Here is a 17,975-nt window from a genome sequence, read left to right as displayed (position 1 = left end):
TGTTATTGAATTTCATCAAGTTCTGTGGTACATAATGCTAGAATAGCACACAGTAAAGACTAAGGCATTCAAAAGTAAGCCACTGAACCTTGACTTTTGTTTTGAGGCCTTTAAGAAAGAAAGGCCTTTTTTTCCTCTTATTATTACAAATCAACGCAACAAATCTTAATGCTTAAATATGGTCATAATGAAATTAAATAGTTTCAGAACATGCCAAGTCCTTTCAAAAATTTGAAAATATGAGAGATGCAAAGAAACCTTCCATCTGAAACTAGCTGAAAACACATGTCTTATTCTACATAGCCATATTGTTGTAATAGTTGCTTCTGTAAGGCTTTTGCTATGTCGGCCACTGCTGCTTACTGATCAGAAGCTAAGCAAGCATGCGACTTTTACCTTGTGTCATTAAAGGTGCAATGTAACCGGTTAGTTAAAGGAAAATTAGGCGTATCTACCAGCTCCTAATAGTCTAAATGATATCAGAACTAATTCACAGCACTGTTTGAGAAAAAAAGATAATATTTTATCTGAACTTTACAGAAGCACAGAGTGAAAGGTATCATAATTAAATGCTGTTTTTCATATTTCCTTGTACCTGACCTACTTATTCAAGTGCAATTTGAGCTATCAAGTTCATATTATCAAGACTGAATGCTCAATTATTTATGACAGCCATTTCCTTTCAGGCTTTTCTCAGGGAGCACAGGGTCTGTTCTTCTCTAGAAATAAGTGTATACTGGAGTCAGTAAGTTCTTTGTAACCACATACGTGACTGCTGAGCTCAAAACTATTCCCTTCAGCAAGTAAAAAAGTATTAGAAATAGTTAAACTAAAAAACAAAAACAAAAAATCTAACAGAATGTAATATCCTCCCTAACTTACAATATTTACTGAAGTTAACTACTTAGTCAAGGCGAATTCACTTTTATCACGGGTGAATAGGTAAAATTCAACTGCTGCATACAAATAGTAATATTTTCTGAAAGTATAATATAGCAATTCTCTAATGACTATGAATTTCTACGACAAAAAATACAAGCAAGATTTTAAGCAAAGCTTAAATTTTTTCCATGTTTTCATATATTCTACAACAAACTAGATAAATATGCCCGTTGTCAATGTTTGAGTGACTGATAGCTGAGTACAGAAATCAATTGCTTCCCAAATGCTATATTACAGTAATTCTCAAAATAAGGATTTTCTTGAAAGAAATCTCCAAATAGAATTATATCAACAAATAACTCATAGACAAGAGGATGAATAGGAAGACGATCTAGTCGCATCACATAACAATGTGTGTCAGAACATGGGCTGTAGCCACAGGGGATTTATGAATTGCCAGATTTGGCTAGTAGCAAACAGTCCAGTTTTACTGGAACTCGGAATATCTCAGTTCTATGTTCTGTGTTCTTCTTTATTGTAGTTCTTCTATGACTGGAAAACATGAACAGGGTAACCTTACTGTCTGCAGGTGTTTAATTTGGCCAAATATTTGTTAACTGTCTTCAAATGCAGCAGCAACTCACTCATGTAAGACAAATCAAATCAAAATAGCTGTTTTTGCAATTAGATCTGGTTCTCACATTCCCCCCTGAAGAAAACAAGGTATTGCTCATACTGGGGACTACATAAAAACAGGTGAGCCAGAAAAAGCCTCCACTTTCATAATTTTTTGGGGAAACATTGGTTTCACTAATGTACTTTCTTCTTTCTGTCTTTTTAAAATTATTTTAAACTCTATCTTGTTTCCAGAAAAGGTGTAACCTTTGAATTGTAGTGATCACCATTAAAGTTATCCTGATAAATTATGCTTACTCTTATTATAAATTCTATTTTTTATTCAGTCTTGATGCTCTGGGATTCTTTGATTAGCTACTAAATTGACAGCTCAAGAATTCAGGTGTAAAACACAAAAAATATACACAAAAACCAACAGAGCCTGAAGAACTTTTCAAGTTTTTAAAAATGTCTCAATTACATTGATTCACTGCAGGCTGCAAGCCTCCACTGATCCCATGATTTCAGAAGACTGCTTTATGGACAGTGACATCTTGCATCAAGAACGCCTGGTGCAGACCATAACCTTCCATGATTATACTTTTGTACACTGTTATAGCCATCCTTGCACTTTGGTTTCTCTTCAAGGAGAAAAGCCTTCAACGTAAAAAGCCTTTCTACACTCCACCCTCATTACACAATAGCCCTCAAAAATGCAAGCACATATAAGGTAGTATTTGGTAATTAAAATATTGTTTACCTCAGGACTCATTTGCAGCCTTAATTAAAGAAAGTCTTGTAATGAGGATAGAGTGTACTTTTGGATATTTTTTCAAAGGCACCTTTTACTTACGTCAACAGGTACCAGAAGGCTCTTGCCAAGATGTTGGTTAAAAGAGAGACACCAGGCTTCAGTGTAACCATTCATGTTAGGAACATACTTCTTTATTGTCTCATCATTCAGCCTCAGCCAAACACCATCATCATTGTGGATCTATGGGAAACAAGCAACAAAAACGAGCCATGCCCTCCTGTAACTGTTCTGTAGCTAGTAAGGATTAACAGACTTTAGACAAACAGACAATAGTAGCAAGGAAGTAATGATCTTCACTATGCTGATAGAATGTAAGAAGAGTTAAAGAGGAATATCAACAAAACCAGAATTTCAAAGCAATGGGAAACATATCTTTTTAGAAGGCAAGTTGTGAAGATAAATTTAAATCAGATCATGCAATAATAGGAGTTGCTTTGAGAGAAAAGAAGAAAGGAAGCCAAGCCTTCATAAGCTTCCTAAGTTCCCCACTTTCCATTTTTCCACTGCTGACATAACTTAGTAAATTGCAAAATTATTCCTTGTATATGAAGTTATTGCAAGAAAAATACATGCATAGTAGTCTAACACACAACTGATCTTTCAGAAGTGTAAGTGAAAGATGTAAGGAAAATGACACCTACTTCTGAATTTTTGTGTAGAGTTGAAATAGTTAAGTCATGAACAGCTAAATCCTTAGAGATATTATAAGATGAACTCTAGGAATTTTGCTTCCTTAGTCCAGAGTCTCAAAAGTTTGTTACACAAGTTTTCAAGTAAGTAAATTAAAAGGAAATGACAGCTTGAAAAACTAAATTAGTAAATATTTAGATTTTTGCAATTTATACTCTTACATTCTTAAATTATGTATGTCAACATCTAAACATGAAAAAAACATTATTTGCATGAATTAACTTTACATCTTAGCCCAATTTTCAACAGAAATGTCTCATTAATTACCTCGTCAATGAAAGTGATGGATCCATTGACTTTCACTATGCCTATTTGCTCACTCTGAAGGGAAGGGTGGCTACGGATACGAAGCCCTGCACTGTCCTTGGCCACAAATTTGCGAACCTAAGAGAAGCAAAGGAAGACAGTAAGGAAGGAAAAATTGGAACAGAGCTCTCAGAGTAAAAGAAATAGGTTTAACAGATTCTGAAATGCTAGTGACGAGATGGCAGCCTTAGAGTTACAGTTTGTTGCTAGTTTCCCACAGCCGCTGTGTATAATTTCACTTTTTTACTGTAACCAATAAAATCACAATATTAAAAAAAACCCTAAAAGTGCATTGAGTCAGTCTTGGAAAGTTCTCTGTTATAGCACACAATATTCAGTTTCAACCTTCCAATTCTTTTAACTGCACCACAACCCCTCCTTTTTATTAATTCTTCAAAGTTTTTGCCTTTTGTCTTCCAAAGTTTTGCCTTTTCAAATTTAGTATTTCCAGTAAACTGATCATCCTGGGATTACCAGTTCTCAGTTGCGCTACCATAACATTCTGTTTAGTCAGCTTTTGGGCCAAAATTTGGATATGTTCCTTCGCTAAAGAGCTTAAATAGCCATTTAAAAATAGAAAAAGAACACATCTTTCTACTTTATTTTTCTAATAGCTATTTGAATAGTTTCTCCCTTTGGCACAGGAAGGTTAGATCAGATGCTCCTTGTTAATAGTCTGGTTTACTACAAGCCCCCAAAATCTCCGAGCTGTTATTCACTATCACTTTTTCACGATTCAAACACATTATCAGGTACCTGTCCCATAGAGAACAAACTTAAGCCATCCTTTTGGTTTCCGATTTTAAGAAGTGCATATATTCTATGCCTGTGGTGTTAAAACCTTTTTCTCGGAAAATTATTTTCAAACTCCACATGTAAAACTGAAAAAAGTATCAACTGAAGTATGGACTTAATCTTTAACTTAACATAAAGCACAGAATGATATGGAAAGAATAAACTCAGGAAAAGGTAATAAAAGGTAACAGCTAAGTCCATGAATTCTTTTTTATTTCCTAAAGAAATTATTTTTTTTAAGAAATGGTATTTAAGTCTAAAAAAAACCTAACAACCCACAACAGAAGCATGTAAAGAATTTCAAATGTAACTTACTCCAAATGTGCAAGGTTTTGCTTACTAGGAATCCTGTTACTCCAAGGATTTGGATTTCTCTAAAATTGCTACAGGTAAAACTAAGACTTCCAAGGTCCAAGGTAAAACTGTAAGGCTGAATCACTGCTAACAGCATTCTCAACATAGATAAGCCTATAAACAAAGCCTTGCAAATTAAGGGTCCCTGCATTAATACTGCAAAATGTTACTTCAGGATATCATATGATGGTTTGGCTAGAACTCTGATTAAAAACTGAAGAGGAAGAACAACTCACATTCAAGGTTTGGATATGCATAGACCTGGAAAGAGCATTTTTCCACTTTGCAGCAGCTAATTAGTTAATAGAAAACTTCAAGTTGGAACTACAAACTGTTTAGGGATCAGATCCACTGCCAGACAACACAACAACAAACAGATGAAATGTTCTCTTATGCTCATTTCTGACCACCATGAAAAACTTAATTGTCTGAGTTGTCTTCCTGATATAACACATCTTCACTTGGATTATTTCTCTATGGCACAACTGTTCAGTAACTGTCTGTAACACACGCATAGCTAGTTCTTCCATGGAGCATACACAAACTGGGCTCCAACTAAAAAGAAGTGACTAATGCAGAAAGGCATAACGACACGTATATCTCCCTCACAGCACACAGCAGTTTGAGAGCTTGGTTGCTGTGCCTTCCACACTTGGTGCGCCTGAAAAGAAATGCACCTCACAGCGCAGAAAGATGGCTCCTCTTCCAAAGAGACTACAACTCGGAACAAGAAACAAGACGTGCAAGCAGAACAACACAGGGGGATGATTAAACACTAGGTAATGCCTCAGAACACCAGAGGACTAACCTTTGTCAAGGATTTTTAACTGTCATGAAGACTGTTACTTGACAAAATGTCGCTATTATGTATGAACCGGTCACCTCAATTCTCACTGTAACAACTGAAAAGACAGACAGCACTTCCATCTAGCAATTTATCTCATCTTAGACCAGGTGTTTCTCTCACTTTGGTGACAGCAAGCACCACATGATGATCAGCTTGGACGGAGAAATCATGAAGTTCTGTGAGATGAATCTCACTCAGTACGAATTGGGAGTTGCAATTAAGATAATTGTATAATAATAATAAGTAACAAGGAAGTCTCCCTTCCAAAAGAAGGGAGAAAGCCTAAAAGTTTTTTTTTAAAAAAAATGCAATGAGGGATAAAAAAATTGTGTGGAAACTAAAGATAAATATATTATTTTTGTTTTGAGGTGCGGGTGCAGGGAAAAGAATCTTGTTAGTGGCAGAAGCAGACACTGGACGCATTTACAGGCTGGGGAACTGTACCAAAAAGTTACTTTCTCTAGATTATTCAGGAAGTTGGAAAACAAATAAATCAGGATGTGCTGTATAGGTAAGAATTTGGCAAACACCTGATCCTTTTTGGAGCCATGTATTTCTTAGCCACCTTTGCAGATGTAATAAGACAGGGAAATACAACCTTGTGATATTTCAGAATTCCACATTTTGTAAATACAGGTTTATTCCATAAAAAGAAAGACTCAGTGCCTCATTTAATATCCCTTCCTTTTCATCTAAGAGGAAGTGGAAGATGGTTCCCTCATCTGGGCATTTTCCTTATACCACTGCCACACGACCTTTCATCATTCCTCCATTATTTGTGTCTACTTTAGTCCTTGAGGGTGGAATGAAAAGGTGAAATGAGGAATTCAAAAGCTACAGAAAGAATAACTTTTAAAAATAAAATCATGATGTTCTAAGAAGGAAGATATCACTAAAGAAACTAATTTTGGATTTTATGTTGACTAAAGAAAGATCCTTATCACAAAACAAACAAAATCTTTGTAAAGCCCTTTGTACAATTATTTTCATAGTACAATGTCAAAGAACTAATAACAGTGCAGAACACACTCTGTGGCTTTCATAATGGTTGCACAATGTGTGACAAGCCAAGAGTAAGGCAGTTTCTGTAGAGCTTCTAACAGTTTTATTAATGGATAAACAGAAAGAAAACGAAATGAGTATCTTTCACTTTATCCAGTGTATACATTTCATTCCATTTAGCACATTAAAGTGATTTGCAAATATCCTTAAGTCCTGTACCACTATAACATGGTAAAGTATGTATTAAATAACAATAAAATCCCACCCAACTATAACTAACTGTTTGCTGGGGTTTTTTCAGTTCTCCAAACCTTGTTTGGCTGAGGTTCTGCTTTTGGTTTAATAAGTTGGGTTCCAGGAGGTATCATTCCCTTCGGAGGATCTTTTACTTTCACTTCTAGTCCAGCATCTGTAAGTAAACAAAGACTAAGTTTAAAAAAAATAAAATAAGAGGATATACCAGTCAAAGAGTAACTACAGGTTATCTGTGCTACAACTCAGAGTAGGCAAAATAACCACTCTCTTATCTGTCTGCCATAAACAACACTTGCAGTTACTTCATGGTGCCAAGTATTACTTTCTCAACATTTGTATCTTCACATGTGGAAATATAAATTACATATATAGAGATATATATTATATTATTACATATACTATTATATTACATTATATTATTATATATATTAGATATATAATTTCATATTGTTAATAGATACATGTCATACCTTGTGTACACAGCACTATTAGGCAATTTTGTATCCTAATAATGTCTGTAGGGGTATGTTTCAAGGAATGGTGAACACGGAAGAGTTAAATATTTGAGGGGTACAAGTAAAAGCTCCTGGAGAGACAATAGCTTATGCATGCTATACTGTTGCAGATGCTAATCCCAAAATGTGAGAAACAAGTAAGAGCTTCTGAATCCAAGTAACACAATCAGAAAAGGCCTATAACGTAAAGAGCCAGCATCTTTAATTACCAACACTGTTATTAAACCAGATGATGCTGGTAAACATCTCACCACAGTAAAATTCTCAGATCATGAAGAAAAATACATGCAAAGAAACAGTTCAAGCTTAAGTAATAGATGGATATAACCTTGAGTAATAATCTTAAAAGAAATTGTTTCAGCAATCACCATTAAAACCAAACTATAACAACTTAATAGCCTTGGCAGATCTTTTTGGGTTTTTGTCTAATTTTACAGGTTGATCCTCTGAAGAGCAACAACTTGAGAAGCAGCAACCAGACCTAGTTGATAAACCTGTTGGTTGGGGGTAGTATGATACTATGGTTGAACCAGAGTAGAACTAACTTTGAAGAAAGATGGCATAGGTAAGTATTAAAGGATACTCACACCTGTTTAATAACTAGGGGTAACAAGTCTATTCTAGCATTTCAGAAAGTTAAACCTACGCAATGAATGAAAATGTTAGAAACTGTGTAAAAATGTAACAACAGCTGATTTAAACTATGGTGTAAATTTTGTCTCCTGGAACAACACACTAGGAAAAAATACAATCAAGTACACTGGAAGCTCCTATGAATGAAAATGTTCCGGTTTGAGGAACAAAGATAACTATTAATAACCATCTTTTATTAATCTTACCTTCTGTAGGTAACACACAAAACTAAGTATCACATTCCAAAACTCATGCATGTTATGTGTATTTGTGAGTATTACTTCATGTATTTACAAAAGGTGCTGTACAGTATTGGGAAAGAGGAATTGCTGGTCCTGGTGAACTTGCTTAAACCCTCCTATGAGCTCTTGGCCTAACTGCAATGCCTCTGCTACCATCTTCACCATACCACCAATAAGACTAACAAGGGACAATTCAAGATACAGATTTTTTTGAAGGGGGAATCTTTCCATGGCATACTATAGTCCCTAGGACCAGCAAGACAGCTAAAAGATTTTCAGGAGGAAAGAAACCCAAAGCATTTAAAACTAGTACAAATAATTGAAACTTCACAATAGAGTTCCAGTTAAGACCAGTCTTTCTCAATTTTCCACAGAAGAAATTACATTATTTACTCCTGCATGGTGGTCAAGAACAACTTCCCCTGTTCCTAGGTTCTTCAGTGCTTCTTTTTGCCTTTTAACTATACATCTCTGTCACTCTCTTGTCACTGAAACAAGACATTTGTCTTGCAACATTGAGAGTAGAGAATAAGAAACTCTATTAATCTTGTAGTCCAACCACATTATAAATACATGAATTGCCAAATATCTTCCTATTTCAAGGAGAGAATAGCTGTGGTCTTTTTTGAGAAAGAAGAGGGAATTAGATTGAAAGCTTCTGAACCAAAACTCATGTGCTAGATTTTGCTTTGAACTTTAAGACTAAATCTTATGAACACCAAGACATACATTTATTGGTATACAAACAGGATATAAAATTCTGTAGTGAAATTCTGTGTAGTGAAAATTAAGTACCTATTTCAATGCCATCTATAGTAACATGGATGGTATAGAGACCAACAGCTCCAGGTGTCCAGTTTGCACAGTATGTACCATCATTATTGACTCTGATCAACATGTTTTCACTGGGTCTAGGTATAAACAAAACAAATAGAATCATTAAACAATTATTGTCGTCTTGAAAGTAATTTGCAATAGTTTGGAAACTATTTCTTTTTCCTTTCAGATCATCTAAATACCGTTTTTTTCCCATCCAATGTACTAATCCCATATTATTTAGAAGTTATGAAATTCTATAGTACATTTATTTACAGCAAATGATGAAAGCACACATTCAGAGAGTAGATAATACAAATAAGGAAGCAACATTAAAACGATTAAAATTAAAGATTTTAAACAGCATATCTAAATTTAAGAAAACAAAATAATACACAATTTCTGCAGTGTTTCCACCTTTAGACAAGACTGTTTTGCAGACAACACTTGTGACTCTGGGTATAAGCAGAAGTGACAGGACATATTAATTTTAGCCCCAATTAAGAAGTAATTTTTTAATGTTTACCTCTTTGGTGTTGGTGAAGCAAAACGTAGTTCTTCAAAAGAATAATTTTCATATGCCTAGAAACAGATGAAATTCAACAAACAGAAAATCAACAGTTATCAATTATACTAAAGTAATGAGTAAAAGAAAGCAGACTATTTTCTCAAAGAACATACTAATCTAACTTTACACTCACCAGAAGCATTGAGCAGGGAAGCAATAAACCAATTCCAAACACACACATGAAACAAGTATCTTCACTTTCTCTTTAAATTGCCATTATTTAGATAATACAGATACTTATTGCTAACAAAGCTTTGTTCACAGTCACGTATTTGAATGTCCTCCAATCTCACTTGAATGAACACTTTATCTTGATAAGCTAGATTTCAACTTCCTTGTAAGCACAAATATCCACACAGTATCTAAGGGATACAGCACCATGACGATTTAAGTCAATCCAAGTCTGAGTTGGCATATCACCATCTTGCTCTCATAATTTTGCATACCATAGAAATATACAACAATTTATGTCGGAAGAGACCTCCAGAGGTAGAGTTCACACCCTTGCTCAAAGTAGAGCCACCCTCAAAAATTAGATCCAGCTTTCAAATTAGGTCAGCTTGTCCAGGGGTGTATCCAGTCAAGTTTCGAGTATTCCCAACAAGGACAGCGATTCCACAGCCTCTCTGGGCAGCCTGTTCCAGCATTTGACAACTCTCATTGTAATTTTTTTCCTTCTAATATGTAACTGGAATTTGCCTTTTCACCAATTGTGTCCATGGCCCTATATCCTTTTTCTGTGCGAGTGCAAGAAGAGCCTGACTTTGCCTTCTCTATAACTTCCCATGAGAATGCTAGTGTCTATGCTAAGACTACTGAGACAGTAGAAAACTAACCTTAAAAATATAAAAGCGCACAGTTTATGCCAGTTTAATTCCCTAGTCTACCCTGGGACCGTATGTCTTCCAGAAGATGGATGGGACAGATAAGCCTAAACTGTTATGAAATCACTACCTTAGAAATAAACCAAGTCATGATAAAATAAAGATATGTCACTGAAAAAAAAGAAAGGAAGCTTTTCAGTAATCACTGCAAATTGAAAGACAGTGTGCATACATCTGTTCTGAGCATGGATGGGGTGAGAATTTCAGACAATGCTGTCAGATCATTAAATAGTTTAAGTGAAATTTAGAACACACCCCTTAAACAGCTGGGAAGCAGCCATATGCCATTCAGAAAGCAACAGTATAGAAGATACCAGTTATAAAGGCCAGATTTCATTGTTCTCCTAGCAGAGAAAATCAGAAATAGTTCAAGCAATGCAAACAGTTGCCTCATCTGACATCATCTGGGCTCTGTCCACCAATGTGCAGAAATCCCTGAGATTCTGGATTTTTTAGTTTGAGCTGTCTGAGACCCAGGAGTTTTCCAACGCTTTCTGTAGTTGACCCCTATAGCTTCCAAATGTAGGCAGTGAGCACAATGCTAGTTTATTTGCCTAGGGAAGTCAGACCTCTCTAGATTCATCAGTAAGGGATTCCTGAAACTCTGCTTTACCAAGCTCTGTAGACTGGCAGAAAAAGTTCCTCTATCTCATGACCTGACAGTAGAAAGCAACCCTGTACACTCTAAGAGATACTAATTTGATAATCCCCCCTCCCCGCCCCATAAGTCCATATTGATTATACTAATTATCATCCTTATCTAACTTCTGATTAATCATGTCTTATTAAGTTGTCTAACCACTGGTTATACACATCATGGCACATCTCTTAACCACGCCAATATCTAAATATATCGTGGGTTCTAAAATATACTCAAATCAATACTAACTCTTCAGTTTTCACTTCTTTAAAAACTGTTGCTGGCAAAGTCTCTGAGCTGATCAATTTGACAGTGGCTAATTTCAACTGATGTTGTTTAATATTTATGCATTGATAGACAAATCATTTGTATGGTCTTTTTACTATGCTGAGCTCCTATTTTTCCTACGCTCACCAGTTAGTTTTTAACATATATTCACTGCAACGCTCCAACTTTATATGGATACATTGGTTTGACTTCCCCCCCACCATTTCAATAGCTGTCTTAATTTCTCCTGAGTGACTCAGACTAATTTATTAATTAGTGTAATCAAAATCAAAGACAACTTTTCTTTTTGAATGCTAATCCAGTTTATAACCGCTTTAGAGTTCAGGCAATTGGCCCTTTTGATGCACCTAGTTTTTGGCTGAACTTAAATATAATCAAAGTAATTTGTAATTAATGTATTTTTAGATTGTGATCAAACTGAAATATACTTTTTTTTTCCTTCTCCTTTGCATACCTTTACACATACACACTTTGAATGCTGAATTTTGTACCTATATTGCTAAAATGATAGTAAATTACCTTCATCATTGTAATAGCAATATATCGAGCTTCTTTTACGATCATTGGCTCATAAGAAGAATCAAGCTTTGGTGAAGGAAGTCCTCCAAAGGTCATATCACTGCTAGGGGAAGCAGCTGTTGCAGGACTCCCTGGTATCCGTTGCACCTTTCTAATTTGTTCTTGTTGCAAAGACGTTTTTTTCTGAGAAACAGGAATAGCTTTGACTTCTACCTGCAATAAGACATGGAATACAGAAGATGATTTAGGGAGAAAACACACACATTCTTTCAGATCTGATAAGGTACAATGACAAAGTGCTTAGAGCACTCACTATACTATAAATACAGCTGTGTCAAAAACCTATGTGCCTACACTTAGCACTTTGTAAAACCAAGCACAGCATCTCTGAAAAATGTAAATGTACAGGAAAGAAGCACCCAGCTGACTTTGCACATGATCCGTAAAGGCCAGTGTCAGTTCAGCCAGTCCCAGAGCACTCCCTGGGAAGCAGCATGTCGTCTGGTATGCCTAGCTCAGTTTTCCCACAACAGAAAATGCTACAAATTAGGGAAGAAAGCCTTCCAAATGAGGGCACAGGTTTCAGAGTCAGTCATCAGGGCCTGCTAGATCTGAATGAGCAGTGGCCAGACTGGATCTTGGCTAGCTCTGCCACTGTACTATATCAGCACTGTACGTTTATACTGTGCTCTTTAACACATATTTTATCTGACTTCTTTTCCCCCAGAGATACCACAGACATCTACTAGTGCAGGTAACAGTCTCAGCTGTACTTAGTCTGTTCTTCATCAGAAGACTATCTGGAAAATAAGTTTACTCACTACTCATCCTAAATCTAACTGATGGAGATTTCATATGCTGTTTTCATTTACTGGAAGTTATATGAGCACATTGCACACTGAATGAGTCCAAAAGAATGATTAAGTTGAATTAAGATTTCTATTACTTTAAAACATTCATGAAGAAAAATAGTAATTAAACAAGAAATCCAGCAACAATTTTGATGTGTATACTTTGACATATCCTTTTCCTGATTGATAGAGTAAAATCACTACTTAAAGTTTTCTACTTCCTCTGTCACATATTTAAGTCAATAACCACACATTTAAATTTCAATCAAGCTGCGTTTGCGACTGATCCTTGTATTACTGTTGTAGTCTCACAGTTCGTTAATGCATTTAGAGCTCACTGTATGATGAGTCTCAATTATTACATCCTAGACGAAGACTTGCTTGAACAAAAGCTAGTCTTGAAAATATTCTTGAGAAAAGGCTACAGGAACTTCCAAATATTAGAAACATAAAAGGAGGAAAGGCTGTTCTACTCCAAAATAAAGTGACTATAAAATGGACCATCAGTGTGCTTCTGGTTTTTTTTTCCATCACATTTATTTGGTTTAAAATTTATAATACACTTTCCTGGCTTACAAGTTAAAAATGGATTCTTGTCACCTTACACATGATCATCAAACATCACCTACAACTACATATGTAGCTCATTAAAGACATCTATAAATTGCATGAAATGCTGTTGGCATAATACAGAACTTGGTAGTTTTGTGGATTTAGAGGTAAGAAAGTCTGACTACACTGAATTTAAAAATGCCACTTTCTGCCCTATACTGGAGTATTCTCTGGAATATCTACAGCACATACTAAAAGAAGACATGATGAAGTGTAAGAACAGCCAAGATGACAATAATTACCTTCATATTAGGAACATGAACAACATCCCCATACTGGTCTTTTGTTTGTACTGTAATAACAGTTGGCCAACCACATCGAATGTCATCCTTATTCAAAATCAGTGATGTTTTTTGAGGATCAGCATATGAATCTGGCTGAAGCCACCTACAGCAAAGACCAACACTTAATACTAAAATCTCTTACAGGCCCCCAAAAGATAAATTCTTACTCTGTACAAACATGACTTCCAGGTAAGAAAAAGCATAGAGAGTCTCAATATTAAATGCTTTTCCCTAATATATTAACAGAAACAATACAGTCATAGTTTTACTTAACTAATATTTGATGTAGCTATTAAAGTTCTATAAGCTAGTTGTACAGGCAAGCAACAGTGCGCAGGTTCTGAAATTTAACACATAACTAAACGTTTCCTACTTTGTAACAAACTTAAACATTACTACTATGAAGTAATGGGTTTATTCATGCAGCATACAAATGTTTTACCTTGCAAGTCGTCCACCACTTGATCCTGGTACACAAGCAATGAAATCCTCCAGAAATGACTGCTCATTGCTTTGTACCTGCAGTGGAAGATTTCCTTCGAGAGCTTCCAAAATGGTTGGTGAGTGAGACAGTGCCAAGCCTTTCCCAAGAATGCCGGAGTGAGATTTGCACACCTTTTTTTTTTTTTTTTTTTTTTTAAGGGGTGGGGATGAAAGGATGGAGACAAAACAGCTTTTCAGTATCTTACATGTAGACATTTTCCCATAATATGACACAACTGCCACAGACGTTTTGGGCACCGAAAACCATTCAAGTAGCAGGAGAGTAGATAAACTTTACTCTGATGAAAGTTAAAAAAGTCAGTTCAGTCTATAAAATGGAAATTTATGTAAAATGAGATTAAATGAGCTTGAGTTGAAAGAGAATTTCTGGAAGAAAGAATAAGGCAATGTAAACTTCCATGTTGAATTGTGACCAGAACATGAATGAAGCAAGCTGTTCTGAAAATGTGACCAATAAGCATATTCCAAAAGAAAATAAAAGGCTAGAGATATAACTTATAGAAAGGCAGATCTTTTAAGAAAGATAATTTTGGATGAGACAAAGTAAAAGAAAACTCTTCTTTGGAAGAAGGGAAGGAAGGTGCAAAGATGCATGAAATATTTAACAGACAGGAATAAAAATGAAAATTAATCCCTTACTTGCAAGCATACTTCTAGCTTACGTTTTGAATTAGAGCACAGTGGGACCAAGAACAGATTGCTGAAAATATTTCTTTCAAGGAACATCTGATTTCTCTTAGACAGTTTCTGTTTACTGTTCTGTCATCTAAGGCCTATGCAATGGTATCATACTGTAGAATTGATATATTTTTCCAGCAAGTACTGTGACAACTGAATTTCAAAACAGTTGCTTTGAAGATAATTAGGATAGACAAGCAGAATACGAAAACTCCTTTTTCACTGTGCATCATCAGCTATGGGCTATGGTTAGGAAGCTACTGACCAGCATTAGCACTGATCACAACAAATAAAATATATCATCAATCCAGAACAACTGCAATTATATTATTTGGGACTTGATAAATCTTACTATTCAACTGAAAAAGTGATTTTATTCTTGCGGTTACAAAGACATGTGCAGGATTAATTTGGTAACATCTAAAATTTGTTACATTGTGCAACCTAAGCCAGATACCTCCATATTTTGAAATATATTTGGTCATCTAACTTCCTCTGTGATATTTTATGCATTTTTTTCTAACCAGATTTATTTTAAAAAAGATTTAATGTAAACAGTAAACTTCTGTAAGACTTTTAATGTAAATACTAAACTTCTGCTTTATAATAAGCCGGATTGCCTCCTATTATAAAAACCTGACAAGTGATTTTCTTCCATAGCAGTCAAAAAGTTTCAGTGCAATTATGTGCTGAAGTATGTTGCAACAGAAAATAAAAAAAAGCAGCGGTATACCTGTAAAGCAGCCTCTTCAAGAATCTCAAGATCTTCTTCAAATTCATTACCTGCTGTAAAAATAGAACTTATTTTCACAACAAAAAGTAAACTTATTTTTCATAAAGATAATATTGACATGTATCTACATACGATGGAAAGTGAAATTTGATTCTGTTTAGTGAAGCCTTTTATATTACAAAATTTAAGTTTGCAGGATGATGTGTAATATTTTTTTTTAACTGGCACTTGAAAGATTAATATTTTCAAGTAACAAAGTAAACATGCAGTACTGTGTAGTTCAGTGCACAAGCAAATAAACAAAATACATTACACACAACAAAAATTTGGTACTTGTCATCTTCTCTTCAAGACAGTATGTATGGCAAATCTTTGGAGTGGCTAGATACTTTCAGAAAAAGATTTTTGGGAAGTCAAGATGGTTTCTGGGAAGCAGTACCTACAAGTATGCACCAGCTGCTCCCTTTTAAGAACTTACCCTAGTAACAGTATTTGAAAACCTGATGTATAGGGTTTATGGGTCAAGGTTTCAGTAGCAGGGGCACTTACAGGGGTGGCTTCTGTGAGAAGCTGCTAGAAGCTTCCCCTACATCCAATAGAGCCAACGCCAGCTGGCTCTTAGACAGAACTGCACCGGCCAAGGCCGAGCCAGTCAGCAATAGTGGTAGCACCTCCATGATAACATATTTAAGAAGGAGAGAAAAAAACCTGTGCAACTGCAGCCAGAAAGATGAGTGAGAAAATGGGAAGGTCAGTGAAGAAGGAGGGGGAAAAGGTGCTCCAGGCCCCAGAGCAGAGATCCCACTGCAGCCCGTGGTGAAGACCATGGCGAGGCAGGCTGTCCCCCTGCAGCCCATGGAGCTCCTTGGGGGAGCAGATCTCCACCTGCAGCCCATGGAGAAACCCATGCCAGAGCAGGTGGATGCATCTGAAGGAGGCTGTGACCCTGTGGGAAGCCTGCGCTGAAGTCAGCTCCTGGCAGGACCTGTGGCGCCGTGGAGAGAGGAGCCCACGCTGCAGCAGGTTTGCTGGCAGGATTTGTGACCTCATGGGGGACCCACACTGGAGCAGCCTGTTCCTGAAGGGTCCCATGGCAGGGACCCAGGCTGGAGCAGTTGGTGAAGACCTGCAGCCTGTGGGAGGGACTCAAGTGGGAGAAGTTCATGGAGGACTGTCTCTCGTGGGAGGGACCCCACACTGGAGCTGGAGAAGAGTGTGAGGAGTCCTCCCCCTGAGGAGGAAGTTGCGGCAGAGACAACGTGTGATGAACTGACCACAAGCCCCATTCCTCAACCCCATGTGCCGCTTGCGGGGAGAAGGCAGAGAAAATTGGGAGTGAAGTTGAGCCCAGGAAGGAGGGGTGATGGGAAGGTGCTTTAATGTTTGGTTTTATTTCTCATTATCCTACTCTGATTTGATTGGTAATAAATTAAACTAGTTTCCCCAAGTTGAGTCTTGAGCACATGACAGTAATTGCTGCGTGATGTCTTCATGCCCTTATCTTGACCCATGAGCCTTTCGTTATATTTTTTCTCCCCTGCCCAGCTGAAGAGAGGAGTGAAAGAGCATCTTTGGTGGGCACCTGGCATCCAGCCAGTATCAACCTACTGCACCTGATAAACTCTGCACAATTTTGCAAATTATGATTCCCCCTAAAACATAAAACTCAAATATATTCTATTATACAATATTCGCCACAAATGCAACTCAAAAGTCTGATTCCAGGGTGATCAGAATTGCCAAACATAGTCTTTTAACAGAGAAGAAAACAGATAAGGTTATCATATTTCTACTCTCTCTCAAAAACGTCAGGCAATTCTACTAGTAAGACAAGAGAAAGAGACATGAGAAGAATCAAGCCCTAAGGCATTTTTAAAATTCAAAGAAATAAAGATATATAAAACCTCTGCTCTCAGAAATAAATTCTACTAAATTTGAAATGATTAAATAAGCAATAATGTTAAATACACCGATTAATTCCACATTGCTGTTTAAATTACAACCTGGTCACAGACTGGATCTTTCTCTTGGGAAAAGTATGTTAAATTTGAGTCTTGGAGAACTGGCAAGGAGGAATTGTGACCTTTTGAACATGGTAACTCAAATAGTATTTGTGTGTACTTCCAAAGATAAAGTTTTCCTAATACACAAAGGAATCACTGTCTGGTCCATCTTCCTTTGGAGCAAAAAAGGCTAAAGCCTTCTTGACGTCCTTTCAAAACACTTTTTTTCCTAATGGTTCTAGAGGAATACTTACACAAGTATTTGGCTACTTTTATATAGAATATATCCACTACAACAATTATAAAAAAGCAAGGTCTTTGTGACGGACAACCTCCTTAAAGTCAATAAACCAAGATAAACCATGCAAATAAAGCTGAAGATGGAAGGGTCTTACAAAGATGCCAGTAACAACTAACAACTCTGATTTCAAGTCAATTCAATCATTCTGTTTTCCTTGACAGAAAGTTTCCAGGAAAGTCTTTTTTTTTTTTTTTTCCCTTTGTTTTGGTTTTTACTACTCTTCCGATGCCCTTTGCACAACCTTCCACAAGTGTACCTTATGAGAATTTTCAACCGTGTGTTTCCTATTTTCTTTTATTAAAATTCTGCCACATTCATGAAGTTTCTTATTGTCTTCATCAAGG

The 17,975-nt window shown here is 36.3% G+C and overlaps 1 protein-coding gene across 1 annotated transcript in view; it reads right to left on the bottom strand.

Annotated features, from left to right (window-relative positions):
* The window catches only part of MYCBP2 (MYC binding protein 2), a gene marked incomplete at its 5' end in the record, with an annotated part of 223,888 nt that overhangs the window by 72,033 nt on the left and 133,880 nt on the right, over nucleotides 1–17,975 (bottom strand). The window contains 9 exons of the mRNA XM_082013861.1: nucleotides 2,351–2,491; nucleotides 3,269–3,385; nucleotides 6,617–6,714; nucleotides 8,746–8,861; nucleotides 9,293–9,348; nucleotides 11,666–11,878; nucleotides 13,371–13,515; nucleotides 13,855–14,027; nucleotides 15,328–15,377. Of these exons, the coding sequence (XP_081869987.1) occupies nucleotides 2,351–2,491; nucleotides 3,269–3,385; nucleotides 6,617–6,714; nucleotides 8,746–8,861; nucleotides 9,293–9,348; nucleotides 11,666–11,878; nucleotides 13,371–13,515; nucleotides 13,855–14,027; nucleotides 15,328–15,377 (1,109 nt within the window). The remainder of the gene's footprint in view (nucleotides 1–2,350; nucleotides 2,492–3,268; nucleotides 3,386–6,616; nucleotides 6,715–8,745; nucleotides 8,862–9,292; nucleotides 9,349–11,665; nucleotides 11,879–13,370; nucleotides 13,516–13,854; nucleotides 14,028–15,327; nucleotides 15,378–17,975) is intronic.

The sequence above is a fragment of the Phaethon aethereus genome, assembly GCF_964289735.1.
Source record: "Phaethon aethereus genome assembly, chromosome: 1".
Taxonomy (NCBI): domain Eukaryota; kingdom Metazoa; phylum Chordata; class Aves; order Phaethontiformes; family Phaethontidae; genus Phaethon; species Phaethon aethereus.
The sequence above is the reverse complement of the archived record's forward strand: the minus strand, read 5'-3'. Positions and strand labels throughout refer to the sequence as shown.